General features: G+C 45.3%; 3 protein-coding genes across 3 annotated transcripts; 2 read left to right on the forward strand and 1 right to left on the reverse strand.

Moving 5' to 3' along the window:
* The first annotated feature begins 161 nt into the window (after positions 1-161).
* On the forward strand, positions 162-2974 carry zgc:174888 (uncharacterized protein LOC558116 homolog). The gene is made up of 5 exons (XM_029130084.3): positions 162-720; positions 1020-1126; positions 1395-1466; positions 1748-1894; positions 2020-2974. The coding sequence occupies exons 1-5, from the start codon at positions 708-710 to the stop codon at positions 2368-2370; spliced, it is 690 nt and encodes a 229-aa protein (XP_028985917.1). The 5' UTR covers positions 162-707; the 3' UTR covers positions 2371-2974.
* Positions 2975-4203: 1229 nt separating this feature from the next.
* On the forward strand, positions 4204-8520 carry grwd1 (glutamate-rich WD repeat containing 1). The gene is made up of 7 exons (XM_029130083.3): positions 4204-4466; positions 4554-4671; positions 5852-6020; positions 6119-6329; positions 6797-6942; positions 7373-7564; positions 7964-8520. Exons 1-7 carry the CDS (start codon positions 4244-4246, stop codon positions 8270-8272), a joined length of 1368 nt encoding a protein of 455 aa, XP_028985916.1. The 5' UTR covers positions 4204-4243; the 3' UTR covers positions 8273-8520.
* A 398-nt stretch (positions 8521-8918) lies between these two features.
* On the reverse strand, positions 8919-12006 carry cdc42ep5 (CDC42 effector protein (Rho GTPase binding) 5). The gene is made up of 2 exons (XM_029130318.3): positions 11764-12006; positions 8919-10733 (listed from the first exon to the last, which is right to left on the reverse strand). The coding sequence occupies exon 2, from the start codon at positions 10729-10731 to the stop codon at positions 9790-9792; it is 942 nt and encodes a 313-aa protein (XP_028986151.1). The 5' UTR covers positions 10732-10733; positions 11764-12006; the 3' UTR covers positions 8919-9789.
* Between the last annotated feature and the right edge of the window lie 1028 nt (positions 12007-13034).

The raw sequence follows: 13034 nt of genomic DNA on the forward strand, positions 1-13034 counted from the left end.
ACGTTCCAACTGCGTGACTAAGCCTCCGAGAGCCGGGTTTGGAGTGGGAGGATGGGGGTAAGGGGGGTGGGTGTCAGAGAATGTGGGGATCGAATGGGGGGGAGGGAGGGAGCCGGGTCAGTCAATAGTTAGGTAAAACGTTTGACAGTGGGAGGGGCACACACTTAAAGGGAGCAGACAAGCCATCCAGCAGAGCACTTTCACTTTGAGCGGAGCCTGTGTCTGAGTGAGGATACAGAGTGTGGCCAGAGGGAGAGGCAGACAAGAGGAGGCCAGTGTCTCTGCTGCTTTATCCATTAACCGGGGACAGGGCGGTGATTCAAATTAGCCCGTTTAGGCAGATTCTAGGTCAGTGGTGAAAGGGAGAAAGTAAAAAGGAGAAAACAAGCAGCAAAAGCTGCAGCCACTCAGGCTTAAGTGGGAAAATCCAAAGTGAGAGACCGTGATGGCGTGAGAGGATAAATCTGGCGTTTTTTGGAAAGTACCAGAGGAACTCAAAGGGAAGGAATCCACCAGAGATGTCAACAGGACGACTGACTGTGGAGCCGTGAGGGAGCAGACGCGGCGACGAACCCCGGGTCTAAGGACCTTAAGAACCACAGAGGAGGAAAGTTTGCTTTTCACGGGCTGAACAGAAGACGCGTCTGCTGAGTGATTGCCGTCAAGAAGAGAAATGGAGAAGTGTCCACTCTTAGAAAGATAAAAGGATGTCACTGCGAGGTGAGAAATGAGTGCCTGTTGATGCCTTTCGCACGCTCGCAGATCAACAATGGACTATTAGCTATTGTGGAGCTTGAGCTCAACCCCAGATTTAGAGCTGGTCACATGTTGGCAGAAAAGCATTTCCTGAATTCAATTAGAGCGGTTGCAAAAGTCTCGTTTGCTTTCTGCAGAAACGGCTAATTGCCACAGGAAATGATGTAATGTTTCTTTGAAGGTGCGCTGCGTTCGAACAACCTACAAACCACAGAAAGTTTCCAGCAATTATGTGAACGTCTTCTGTGTCATGTCTCCTGCAGTTTTGCTGTTGCTATCATTCTTCACTGGCCCGTGTGGTGGATGTGACTTTGACTGGGAAGGTGTGAGAAACATTAAGATGACCATCGACTCTAATCCGACTGGATTTGTAAGTCACAACCCTTTGACTTTGCCTCATTGTTCCCGCTAAAAAGCACTTTCTGCTGCTTTTCCAACCGTCCTATTAGTTTTACCCTTTGAGAAAATGCAGTGAGCCACAACTGATGCGTTCGGGTAGTTGCTATAATAAGATGGTCAAAGGTGACGGAGTCTCGTTTTCAGATAACCTAAGTGGTCACATGACGCACGCCGTCACTGCCGTCGTGACAAATATCTTGCTTCATTTCCAATCCCGTTTGTCTTCTGCCTCTTTCCAGCGGACAGTGTTTCCTAAGAACTACATCGTGGAGCACCACTATGCCAAGAACATGCTCTGCGACACTGATCCGGTGAGTTGCTTACCAGCGAGAGAGCGGAAGTGAGCCTTCATTTCTTAAATGTTCACCAACTCCTGCTGTCTGAAAAGCAGCTTCGCTCCCTAAACAAAACAAGAGTTAAACTTTTTTTTTTTTTTAGCAACTCTTGTAAATTTCCATTCTGCAGAGACTGTTGCACAACCCAAACTCCAGCCTTGCGTCTGATGTCGCTGTGCATGTGGACTTTGTGGTGACCTGTGCCGTGTGAGGTGCCGCTGACTCTGACGCGCCTGTTGTTCCCCCTCTCTGTGCAGTGCTGTGTGTTCCCTGCTGCCGTGGTTCTGCTGGACTCCTGGGATGTGCTCCTTGGGAACCTCTGGAATGAGCACTTGAATCATTCCCTAATCAGCGAACTGACGCAGACACTGGATAAAATTATTAGTAAGAACATAAACACAGAGGTGAGCTTTCCAGATAAATATCCCTACATCATCTCAGTACTGCTTTATTACAGACACTAAAAGAAATAAGCTTGAACTGAACTGTGTTGAAAGTCTGTTTATCTCTACTCTTGTCCCGACCACAGAGGTTCCGGGAGGAAACAGATTTGGCCCAATTCCCCACATTGTCTTCCACTCCAGAGGAGCTCCTCAGGCTAACGTCGGACCTTTTGGCCCGCTGGCTGGCTCTTGACTGTCAGCAGTGGAGTGAAACTTGCCCGCTGCCCACGCTGGCTCCCACTGCTCAGAGGAAGGACTACGGTCCGGTCCGGGCCAGACTCTTGACCACCCGGGCCATCAGCGGCGTGGAGGACGGCGAGGCCGAGGAGCAGAGGGACAGTTCGCCGCCGCCGTCGTCCAGCGGCGTCCCGCCGTCACACTCTGCCTTCGTCTGGAGCCCCCTGATTTTCAGACTCTACAGGTGGATCCTGCCATAGTCACTGAGGAAGGCCTCGATTTAATGATGATGCACAACGAATGCAGGACATTTCTTGGCACTGAATGATTGTTTCTAGTATTTGTGTGTTCGTGCGGTGAGCTTTGTTCGAGTGAAGTGACATACACGGGTGGCGTTAAGTGTCCAAACAGTTAGGTTCACTGTCCAACAGAGCTGCGTAACAGTGTATATTACAGCCATGTAAGTGTAGCCTCTTTAGAACAAAACCACAAACTGCAGCTAGCTTCATGCTAACAAGATAAAGCTCAACAAGCCAATGCGCATACGCCTCTCTATCAGTGTGGAACTCACTGTTTACAACGAATGTTATGTTATATTCATGTCTGTGGAACAGTTTTGTAAGTAAATATAAATTAAAACCATAAGGCATATGCTATTCTTAGCTTTTATTCTACCAAGATAAACGGTATTTATTATAGTTGTGTTTCGTGTTTATGAGTAGGGATGAAAATGAAAGGTACATTTTGCTCAAGCTCTGTTTTCATGCGATGTACATGTACTTCGGCCTTTATGTATTATGACTCTGCTCTGTTTCTACATGACTCATCAAAGGGAAATATACTTCTCACCACATTGTAACGTTTTATTGCCAGTTGGTTTATAAGCGAAGGGTTCACATTCAAAACCTCTCCTCTGTTTCCAAACAACAATGCATTGTTAAAAATTAAGCCAGATGTGGTTCAAAGACCACAACAGCGTCTGACTGTCCTCTACTTACCACCTACTCGCTGCTAATCGTTCACCCTGCCACACAGAGCTTTACCTCTGTGTAACTTCCCAACGAGGACCCTTGTTCCTGCCTGTGTAAATGATCCCAGTGAGAACAACAGCTGTTTACGCTCTGTGCGTCCCGCTATCACAAGTTATATTGTGTTTATAGCGTGGCTTTCATTTCAGACCCTTAACAGCTGTTTTAACACGCCAAACAGAACCCACAGAAGATCTGCAGACGAGCGAGGAATGCGCTCCTCGTGCGCGGCCCAGACCCGTTCTGATTCCTGTCAGAATCCCCCCCCCAGAAATAAAAGAGCGCTGCGTGCTGTCTCCCCTGCCCCACGTCCTCCCGTTCACTGCGCTCTGTTACCCTTTCACAACCCACCTGGTGGTTTCTCCGAGTCCCGGACGGACTGATGTCTTGCATTGGCTATGAAGAGAACAGATGTTTGGCTGCCCTGACACTGACGCTGTTTTTCCTGAGGATTTAGATCGTGATTCAAATGTAATTCTAAACAAACTATCAGAAAGCTTGGACACATTATGAAGAAACACAATTAAACTCTTAAGACTCTATTGGTTTTCTTCTGGGCTTTGAGCAGCTCTTTTTTGGGGATGTCGGTTTTAATCCCTGTTTCCCATCCGTGGCACCAGGGCTCCTGACGCCAGTCACTACCAGGCTGTGCTGCTGCAGGTCTTGCACATTTCACCTCCTGTAAATATGTGATATGTGATAACCCTGTCTCAGATCATGTGGGTGATACGTCAAAGATCAGAGCATGGATGATCCGACACGTGGACGGGATCCACATCTGATTCATATTTTTTCTCAGGAAGGGAGGGAAGACGACACCGCACACCCTCTCCAGTCCAACTGTGCAACGCGGAGAAAGCAGTCATGAACAGGAAGGTGTAGTAGCTGCAGGAACAAACATTTGCAAGTCAGATCTTTCCTGGCAGCGTGGAGCCGGGCGCCAGACAGCCCAGCTGAATTCCCGTAAATGAGGTTAGTGACAGGGAGAGAGAGGGGAGAGAGAGCAGGGAGCGAGCGGGGCAGCGTGGGGGGGAGTGACAGCGGGGAGTTTAAACCACGTGGTCGCTCTGCATACCGGAAGTAAGCAAAGGCCGCCCCTGCCAAGATGTCTGCGCCCGGTGAAGACACGTTTGCCGAGGAGAGAGACGAGATGGAGGAGATGGACGAAGCTGGCAGCGACGACGACGACAAAGAGGAGATGGAGGAGGAAGGAGCGGGGGAGGAGGGAGAGGATAAGGTGTACGTCCCCGGGATTGAGCCGCTACAGCCCGGAGAGGAGCTGGAGATGGACCGGTCCGCGTACCGCATGTACCACGAGTGTCAGACAGGCGAGTAGAACGTTGCAGCCACAGTTACCTGCCGTTTCCACACCGGGTCTGTGTGTTGATGTCCCCTCCGTGTGTTCCGCTGCTCAGGCGCTCCGTGTCTGAGCTTCGACATCCTGAGGGACGGAGATGGAGACGCCAGGGAGGAGTTTCCTCTGTCCATGCTGCTGTGTGCAGGCACACAGGCGGACACAGCCCTGAGCAACAGGTCGGTGCAGACCTCCACACGACTGAATGACTGTCCGTACCTGTCATTAATTACACAAACCGAAACAACAGTGGGATCACAATGAAAGACTCAATGGTAGTTTACTTACTGTACTACTTAAATATGTTCGTTTAATGACACTGTAAACTCAGCTCCATTATAGAAAAGTCTGGAGAAACTTTTGTTTGCCCATTTTAGCACCAGTTAAACTGCTCAGTATACAAGTAGATAATATACAAGTTAATAATAAACAAATTAAAACAAGGTGATTCTAGAAAAAAATGCTAAAATGTTAGAATTACTTTGATGACCTAAAATATGTTTTTTATACAGCCTTAATCTTTGGGCCATTGCACTAATAATTTATTTTACATCATCAAACTGTAAATATGCAAAACAGTTGAGTTGATCATGTCAGAATCAGTGCATTGGCCACACAACTTCAAATTCTTCCAGGTTATTTGAAGCCAGTATTTGTCTTTCAAGTACTTTGTGCCAAGTCGTTCGTTCATTTCAGAGCTCTCACATTTATTACATGGTTGTTGTGAACTCATACATAACAGTATATAACAGGAACACACTAAATCAGTGTTTCTGCTCTGAACTGGCGTGCTGTAGCAGCAACAGCCCCAATGTTTGAGTTTTGACTTGCCAACACTTGATCTAGTCATAACCAGTTCTGCCTCTATAGCTTAAGGTAAAAAAAAAACTTGTGTACATGTTTAGGTATGAAATTTGTTATTTATTATTATTATTATTATTATTATTATTATTATTATTATTATCAGTTTAGCACTCAGAACTATTCTCTGATGTGTAATGTGATGAAATAAAAGCGAGTGACTTCAGCAGGGTTTCAGGTCCCTTCAGTGTCGGCAGTGTTACAGTTTTTATGTTGCTGAACTGATTGTAAATGTGTCAAATTAATTCTTGACAATCCGCACATAACATCAGCACATAACATCATAACACATTTAAAATACAAGCTGTATTCCTGTTTGTTTGTTTGTTTTTTTTTCAACCATCCACCTGGCACCCCTTAACACTGTAAATATGTTTTCTTAATTTAAATTTACTTAATACCTTGCTTTTTACATAGTTAAGCACAGCTGTTGTTCTTCGATAAATATAATTCCCCCATTGTGGGATAAATAAAGTCATGTGTTTTACTTTCTTACAGACTTATTGTCATGCGGATGTACAACCTTCATGGAACAGAAAAAGACAAAGATGAAGACGATGAGGGCGACAGTGGTGAAGAAAGTGATGACGATGAGGATGATGAAGATAAGAAGCCGCAGATGGAGTTGGCCATGATGCCTCATTATGGAGGGATCAACAGAGTTAGAGTATGTTGATATTTGAATAAATGAAAAAATTCACTCAAATGAGACTAGTAGATTTTGGATTCTCTTTCTGATAAGTGATTTTGCTTCCTCGTTCCCAGGTGACTCAGCGGGGAGAACAGTCATTGGCTGCTGTCTGGTCCGAGAAGGGACAGGTGGAAATCTTTGATCTGAAACCTCAGCTGGAGGCCGTGCACAGTTCTGCTGCTATGGCAGCTTTCATTAAACAGGAGAAGGAAGCCGCTGCTCTGTTTAGTTTCTCAGGTCACATGTGTGAAGGCTTCGCGATTGATTGGTCACCTACAGTACCTGGTAAATAACTCTCATACTATCCATTCTTGTTGTCATTACGTCAGCTATGTTATATAAGTCTGTACTCAAAGGCATTTTCCCTCTCTCAAACTCTGGCAATCCGTATTGTCAAATTACATTCATATAAAATGTAACAACAAATTATACTGCTGTCATAACGAGCAGCTCCTAGTGTTTTTGTAGAATTCCGGTAATATCACGGGTTTTATCTGATTATGTGACAGAGCAATAGGTTTAAGGACACAGCATTAAAATAAAGTGTGCATTACTAGAATGATGACACTACACAGAAAGTTCACTTGAAGCTTGAAGACACTCTCGTACAAGCATGTACCTGCACAAACCTCTTAAAGATGTGTGAACAACAGGTTTAGAACTTTTAGCACAACAAGCATCATGGTGAAAAAGGAAAAAAGATTTTTTTCAAATGTGTTAAACTATTTGAAAGTAGTGCTTTTTGTTAACAGGCCGTCTTGTCAGCGGAGACTGCAGAAAGAACATCCATGTGTGGGAGCCACAGCAGGGGGGGAGCTCATGGCAGATTGACCAGCGGCCTTTCAGCTCTCACAGCAAATCTGTGGAGGACCTGCAGTGGTCGCCTACGGAGGCAACGGTACGTTTGTAGATGCAGTGATCGTGACAAATATGGATGGCAGGTGATAATAATTGGGCAGCACATGGGCCGGAGTGTCCCCCTGAACAGACCTAAGCAAAAACAAACCATGGGTGTTTCACTCAGAGAATTAAGTTGTGAAGCAAGACATGAATGGATCAAGCTGACTGTTGATTTTAAAAGTCCTGTTGCTATGAGCAGCTGTTGTTGCCAAACTATGCTAATTATATGCTGTTTTCACTGAGATGTCACCAAGCTGGTTTGATGAACTCCAAGTGCTAGTTCACATGCATTAGTCACTTTTATATTGGTTGATGCCTCAAAACTCAAACCTGTGGATCACCCTGTAACAGCAGATGAGCTGTTGACCAGGCTCTGTTTGCTTTGGAAGGACTGAATCAAGTGTCTGAGCTGAATGTGTGCTTTTCAGGTTTTCGCGTCTTGCTCGGTGGATCAGTCTATTCGTGTCTGGGACATCCGTGCGCCGCCCAATTCAATGCTCTCCGCCAATGAGGCGCATGCCTCAGACGTTAACGTGATCAGCTGGAACAGGACCGAACCATTCCTGCTGTCGGGAGGGGACGACGGGCTGCTGAAGGTGTGGGACCTCCGACAGTTTAAGGTAAAGACCCCACAGCGTGTATCCAAACCTCAGTTATGAATGATGTAATCGTTCAAGCTCAAACATCCAGTTGACAGCTTTATGGCAGTGAGTTATTGCTTGTTTGGCACCAAGTGAAGATCTTTGTGTGTGATTATTGGGTGTCAACACAATAAAATCACCTGCTGTTAGTGGTAAGGCTCCTACCACCACAGCATCTCACACCTCCGCAGACATCAGGCAGCTCCATCTAACTGGCCACATTGTTGCTTCAGATGCCGGTGACTCAACAGACTGTAAATACTGTAGCTGTCACATTTTCGCTTAAAAATGTCGGTCCATAATGTCATTTGCACACATTTTTATAAAGCAGCGTTTATGCCTCACAGCCTCCCTTTTTGTGTCTCCCCTCACCTGTAGACCGGACGGCCTGTAGCCAACTTCAAGCAGCACAGCGCTCCCGTCACGTCCGTGGAGTGGAACCCCACAGACTCCAGTGTGTTTGCCGCCTCTGGAGCGGACGACGTCGTCAGCCAGTGGGACCTTTCCGTAGAGTCAAACGACGTGGGCGCCAGGGTGGCGGGGGTGAAAGACCTCCCCCCTCAGCTTCTGTTCCTGCACCAGGGCCAGTCGGAGATTAAGGAGATCCACTGGCACTCGCAGATGCCTGGCGTGATGGTCTCCACAGCTTTGTCAGGATTCAACGTGTTCAGGACAATATCTGTGTAAAATGTAAAAATGTGTGAGCGGGACTTTCTTTACACACATACTGTGTAATAAGCCACAAACTCCAGTTTCATCATTAGGGAGCTTGTAATAATGTACATAGCTGCATAGGTAATAAATATGTTTGACCTTTTATAGGTCAGTGTAGGCGCCACATGGTGCTCATACCTTTACTGTTCAGTCTGGATGTTTTACAGATGTGCTGACTAGGCATAATTCCTGCATGCTTTGAATAAAATGTGTAAACCACCGGTCTGTGTCTTTACCTGAATAGGTTTTTATAGACCGAGGAAATCTGTTATAATGCAGTCATAAAGAAGCATAATACACAATTACTTTAATATTTTTTTTGGATCTATAAAGTTCACTGTGAAACAGCAGACGGTCGTTGAAATGCCACAGCTCTGGTAAAGGGGGGGGGGTTGAAATGCCTCAGTTGGCTTATTAGTTTGAGCTGAAAAAAACTAGTGGAAGCCAGAACAACATGAAATCCACCCAGTATAACTATGTTACTGTAGCTTTACTAAATAAACAAAATAACGTCTCAACTTAGTTTAACAGTAGCACAAACGCAGCATCCAAATCCATAATGGTAAATCAACACTTGCCCTGGAGACAAATCCAAAGAAAAAAGCTGGGGTTAAACACATTTTGAATTCCAGAAAGAGGTTTTATTGTTTGTCACCATAATCCTCATTAAATCACAAGTGTTTCAACCAGCACTTTTAGCAGATGATCACAATGATCTCTCCCATTTACAGCATGATCAAATAAAAGCATTATACAAGCCAAAAGCATGTACAAAAATACACTGCTGGTCATGATTTACAGTGTGATCATTAAATCCCAGGACTTCGCACATTAGTGTCAGTTCGGCCCCGAGGACCCCAGATTTAACAACGTGCAAAGTAACTGCAGACAGATAATCTTTGGTCTGAAGCCAGAGAAACACTGTCAGATTTGGAATGTGTCAAATTCACAGTAATCAATTATACACAGGTTTTGTTTTCTGACAATGTGTCCGTGGGTGTTGTTTGTAAAGCTTTTGTAAAGATAGCGATTGTAATAAACATGCAATATGAAGAATAACTAATAGGACACTGATAGGGTACAATAGGGAAGCGGACAGCTCCCTTTAAGGCACACGAAGCTCATCAAACACAATGCACACAGCATCTGTTGTGTGCATTTTTATATATAAGACATAATAAAAAGTAACAATGCAGGCATCATTCTTTAAGGCTGAACCAAGCTCTCCACCGAGCAGAGGTTAAATCAGTGCTACAAAGCTTTCACTGTAAGAACTTAAATGACATGAAGTCTCCAAAAGACCTGTTACCCTGGTACATAGAACATAAATGTCTTCTTCAGTTTAGCATCATCATCTTAACTGCATCCCTTTAACTGAGCCTTGAAAAATACACTTTGCATTTAGATATAGTCTTTACTCCCACTCAAATAATGCAGATATGAGTCAAGGAAAATACAGTATACTTGATTAAACTGACAGCAAATATCCCCTATAGGCCTATTTCATCATCCAGCTCATCTTCAAATGTGTAGCCTCGACCAGTTACCTCCTCCTCCTCCTCCTCCTCCTCTTCCTCCTCCTCCGTATCAGTCTCTGAGTGGCAAACGTCGACCCTCCTCCTGTCCAGGGTGACTCCTTCATACTCTGAGCTATGTGATGAAGAGGGACTAGGTGGCAACTCTGCCTTATGATTGCTCAACTCATTTTCACCTGTGTGACTCTCGCCCCTTGTTGGACTAAGACACACCTGCTGATTTTCCTCCTGGAGGTCAAAGCCTTGACTCTCTTCCTCTTCAGATGCCTGGCGAATTATCTCCTCTCGTTTGTCACTAAATCTCACTTTTGGTTTTAGCCCCTTTAACTTGATTCCATTTCCATCTGGGAGTCTGTTGTCTGGAACCTGGTTCCCATCCAGCCCAACCAAGTTCTTTCCATTAAGCTCATTCTGCATGCTCACAGACATTTCCACGCCGGCTTTTTCTTGCTTTTCCACTTGGGATTTATCTTTTTTGGTACTGAGCACATCATCGTCATTTGAGTCAAGACCCATTCCGTCCATGACCCCTAATACATCTCCCAGCATCGATGGACCCAGATCCAGGTCAAGGTCCAGATCCAGCGTTAATGATGACTCTGAGTCAGAGTGATGAAGGTCGATGCTCTGAGGGCTTCGTGGGGGGGGTTTATGAACAACACTGTGGTTGACGGCCACCATAGGTTCAGCAGCAGGTTGGATCGCCGGACTCCTCGGCTCTGGGCTGCATGGGCTGGATGGGCTGGATGGACTGGATGGACCAACATTGGACAGGAAGGAGGTGTCTCCAAAGGTGTCACCTCCCCTCCCAATGTGCATTGTGTGGCGAAAGTCACCCAGTGGGGCTGAGATCATGGTAGGGTCCAGACGGGCCCGTGCTGATTTGTGAAGTGGCATGACTGTGTGGAAAAAAAGGAAAAAGGAAGGACAGGTTATCTTTTAGCACAGATAAAACAGCAGCAACAACATAACAATACATGCAAACGAGACAACACCTCTTCCTGGTAAAGGTTGCGGTTCTGGAGCCAATCCCAGCTGGTATTAATCAAGGGAATGGGAATATGGCCTGTGTCATACGTCCACTTCCAGGCTGGCATATAGACCCACACAGCTATTTACTCAAGACCGATAGGTAACTTAAGAGTCTCTGCACAGTGGGAGGAAGCCTCTGCACCCAGAGGGGCAGGGAGGGAGAACATGCAGCCCACAGAAAGGTGCCCAGCCACTGGGCAGAACCAGACACAGCTAGGAGACATCATTTGAAAACACACCGAGGAGTCCTAGGCCTTGCTGATAAGGAACGACGGCACGTTGTGCAATTTGTGGGAAACCATTGAGCATTTTGGCACTGGCGAGGCTATAAAAGCCATGCTGGGACTTGTACTTGAAGCACACTCGAGCAACTAGCGCATACTTTTCCCTAACTTTCTGAGTATGTGTACAAAACACGAGACTGTAGCTTTCTCCACGAGGTGAGTCTGACTTGGGCGTTTGTGCCAAATATATAGACAATTAGCAATAAATTAGAACTTTGACTGAAGTTCAACAATGCAACACCTTGAATTGTAACTATCACAGCGGGAGATCAGAAATACAACACCATAAATCAAATAATGACTTCCAGAGAAAGACACCCTCATAATTTCAACATGCAGACGTATATGAATGTATGAGACAAACTGTCCTTACTGTGTGTGTCAGCTAAACCTGAGGGGAGGGGAGGGGGCTTAAACTGCAGGCCTCGCCTCGACCCTCCATATTAATTCATTTGTTTATAATATTAGTAAATATGACGGTTATAACGTATAAACGAAGACGGCACCACTTACTGCAAGAAGAACGAGGAACTTGGGCTCAAGGTAAAAGTTACCCAATCACTTTACCTGAATGCGCGCAAAGCAAAGCGCTCAACAAGTGCGAAAAACTCACTTTAGAAGGTGTTATTGCGGCGTTTGCTTGGCTCCCTCCTCGGTGTCCAGCTTTTTCATCTGGCGTTTGACTTTCCCTTCCCTCTCGGCGTTTCCCTCGCTCTTTTCTCGCCGTCGTTGCTCCGTGCGTGAGGTTTCTTTTTTTTTTTTTTTTCCAAAGGGATGGGCATCGGGCGAGGAAGTGACGCGCCTCTCATCGCAGAGGTCTGGATCAAAGCGCGGTCGACGTTACCAGACGCTGTCAAGCTGTAGCGCGGCCTTCTTTTTAATTGAGCCGCTTAATGACACAAATAATGAGCGCAAACGCAATTTTTTATCATGTTCCCCCACGGCACCTCCCTCTGTTTTTAGAACGTGAACTCAGACAAGGAAACAGCTGACCAAAAGTATTTAATTGGAAATGATTAGAGTTTACCACAATAGGAGCGACACAAGACACAACCCAAGTGCTGTGGCGTGACTGCTTCAAGTGTTTCCAATAGTTCAAACAGTTCTTGGTTTGATCAGCCGGCTTCTGCCCATAAATCTGATTTATGTGCATTTCTTCCATTATTTGAGCAACAACAGCTATCAGAAGGAACACTGGTGTTGAAATGTTGTTACAAGTTTAGAAAGCAAGTCTAATTTCACAATGAAAATAAAGTGTTGGCTCGTCGCTCACGGAATGCAGTCAGTGAACTCCATCTGCTTGTGTTGACGGCAGCATACCTTTGAAGGGTGTCATACTAGTGTATATTAACTCACATACAACAATTCATATTCCCAGTTAGTCAGAATATTCCCTTATGTAGATACAACATCCTGATTTTGAGTCAACAGCAGGAGATGATTAAAGACGCTCTTTATTGGTCCTTATTGTCTCGTTCTCCTATGAGTTAAGGAAACAGAGCATTACTAAACCCCGCATACTGGTGGTTGCAGGCGGTGATTCATTGTTTGCAAGATCCTTTCACAAATGCTCAACATATTTGTGCAATGATGTAACCATCAAAGCAACAAAGGCGGCAATAGCAAACACATGAATTCATTTACTGCGACAAATGGACTGGAAATTGAAGTTAATACAGTATTTTATTTGAAACCTAAAATCTGAAATCGACTTGTGTCCATAAAAGCTTTATCTGGCCCCAGGAGGAATTTACCCTAAGACATTGTGCTCATTGCTGCAGAGCAATCGCACACATTCCTGAACTTCACAACAGTTGTTAATACTATTTGTACTCCAAAGAGACTAAGTCCTAACTTCCTAAAAATCCTGAGGACCATGTGTGG

Source organism: Betta splendens, chromosome 16 (genome assembly GCF_900634795.4).
Source record: "Betta splendens chromosome 16, fBetSpl5.4, whole genome shotgun sequence".
In the NCBI taxonomy this organism is placed as follows: Eukaryota; Metazoa; Chordata; class Actinopteri; order Anabantiformes; family Osphronemidae; genus Betta; species Betta splendens.

What these genes read in the sequence shown, in the direction of transcription:
- zgc:174888 (XM_029130084.3), top strand. An exon ending in ACTCTAATCCGACTGGATTT is followed by an intron (nt 1,127 to 1,394) that starts GTAAGTCACAAC and finishes GCCTCTTTCCAG; the next exon opens with CGGACAGTGTTTCCTAAGAA. An exon ending in GTAAGAACATAAACACAGAG is followed by an intron (nt 1,895 to 2,019) that starts GTGAGCTTTCCA and finishes TCCCGACCACAG; the next exon opens with AGGTTCCGGGAGGAAACAGA.
- grwd1 (XM_029130083.3), top strand. Translation starts at nt 4,244, where the DNA reads ATGTCTGCGCCCGGTGAAGACACGTTTGCCGAGGAGAGAGACGAGATG. An exon ending in GGTCGCCTACGGAGGCAACG is followed by an intron (nt 6,943 to 7,372) that starts GTACGTTTGTAG and finishes TGTGCTTTTCAG; the next exon opens with GTTTTCGCGTCTTGCTCGGT. An exon ending in GGGACCTCCGACAGTTTAAG is followed by an intron (nt 7,565 to 7,963) that starts GTAAAGACCCCA and finishes CCTCACCTGTAG; the next exon opens with ACCGGACGGCCTGTAGCCAA.
- cdc42ep5 (XM_029130318.3), bottom strand. Translation starts at nt 10,731, where the DNA reads ATGCCACTTCACAAATCAGCACGGGCCCGTCTGGACCCTACCATGATC.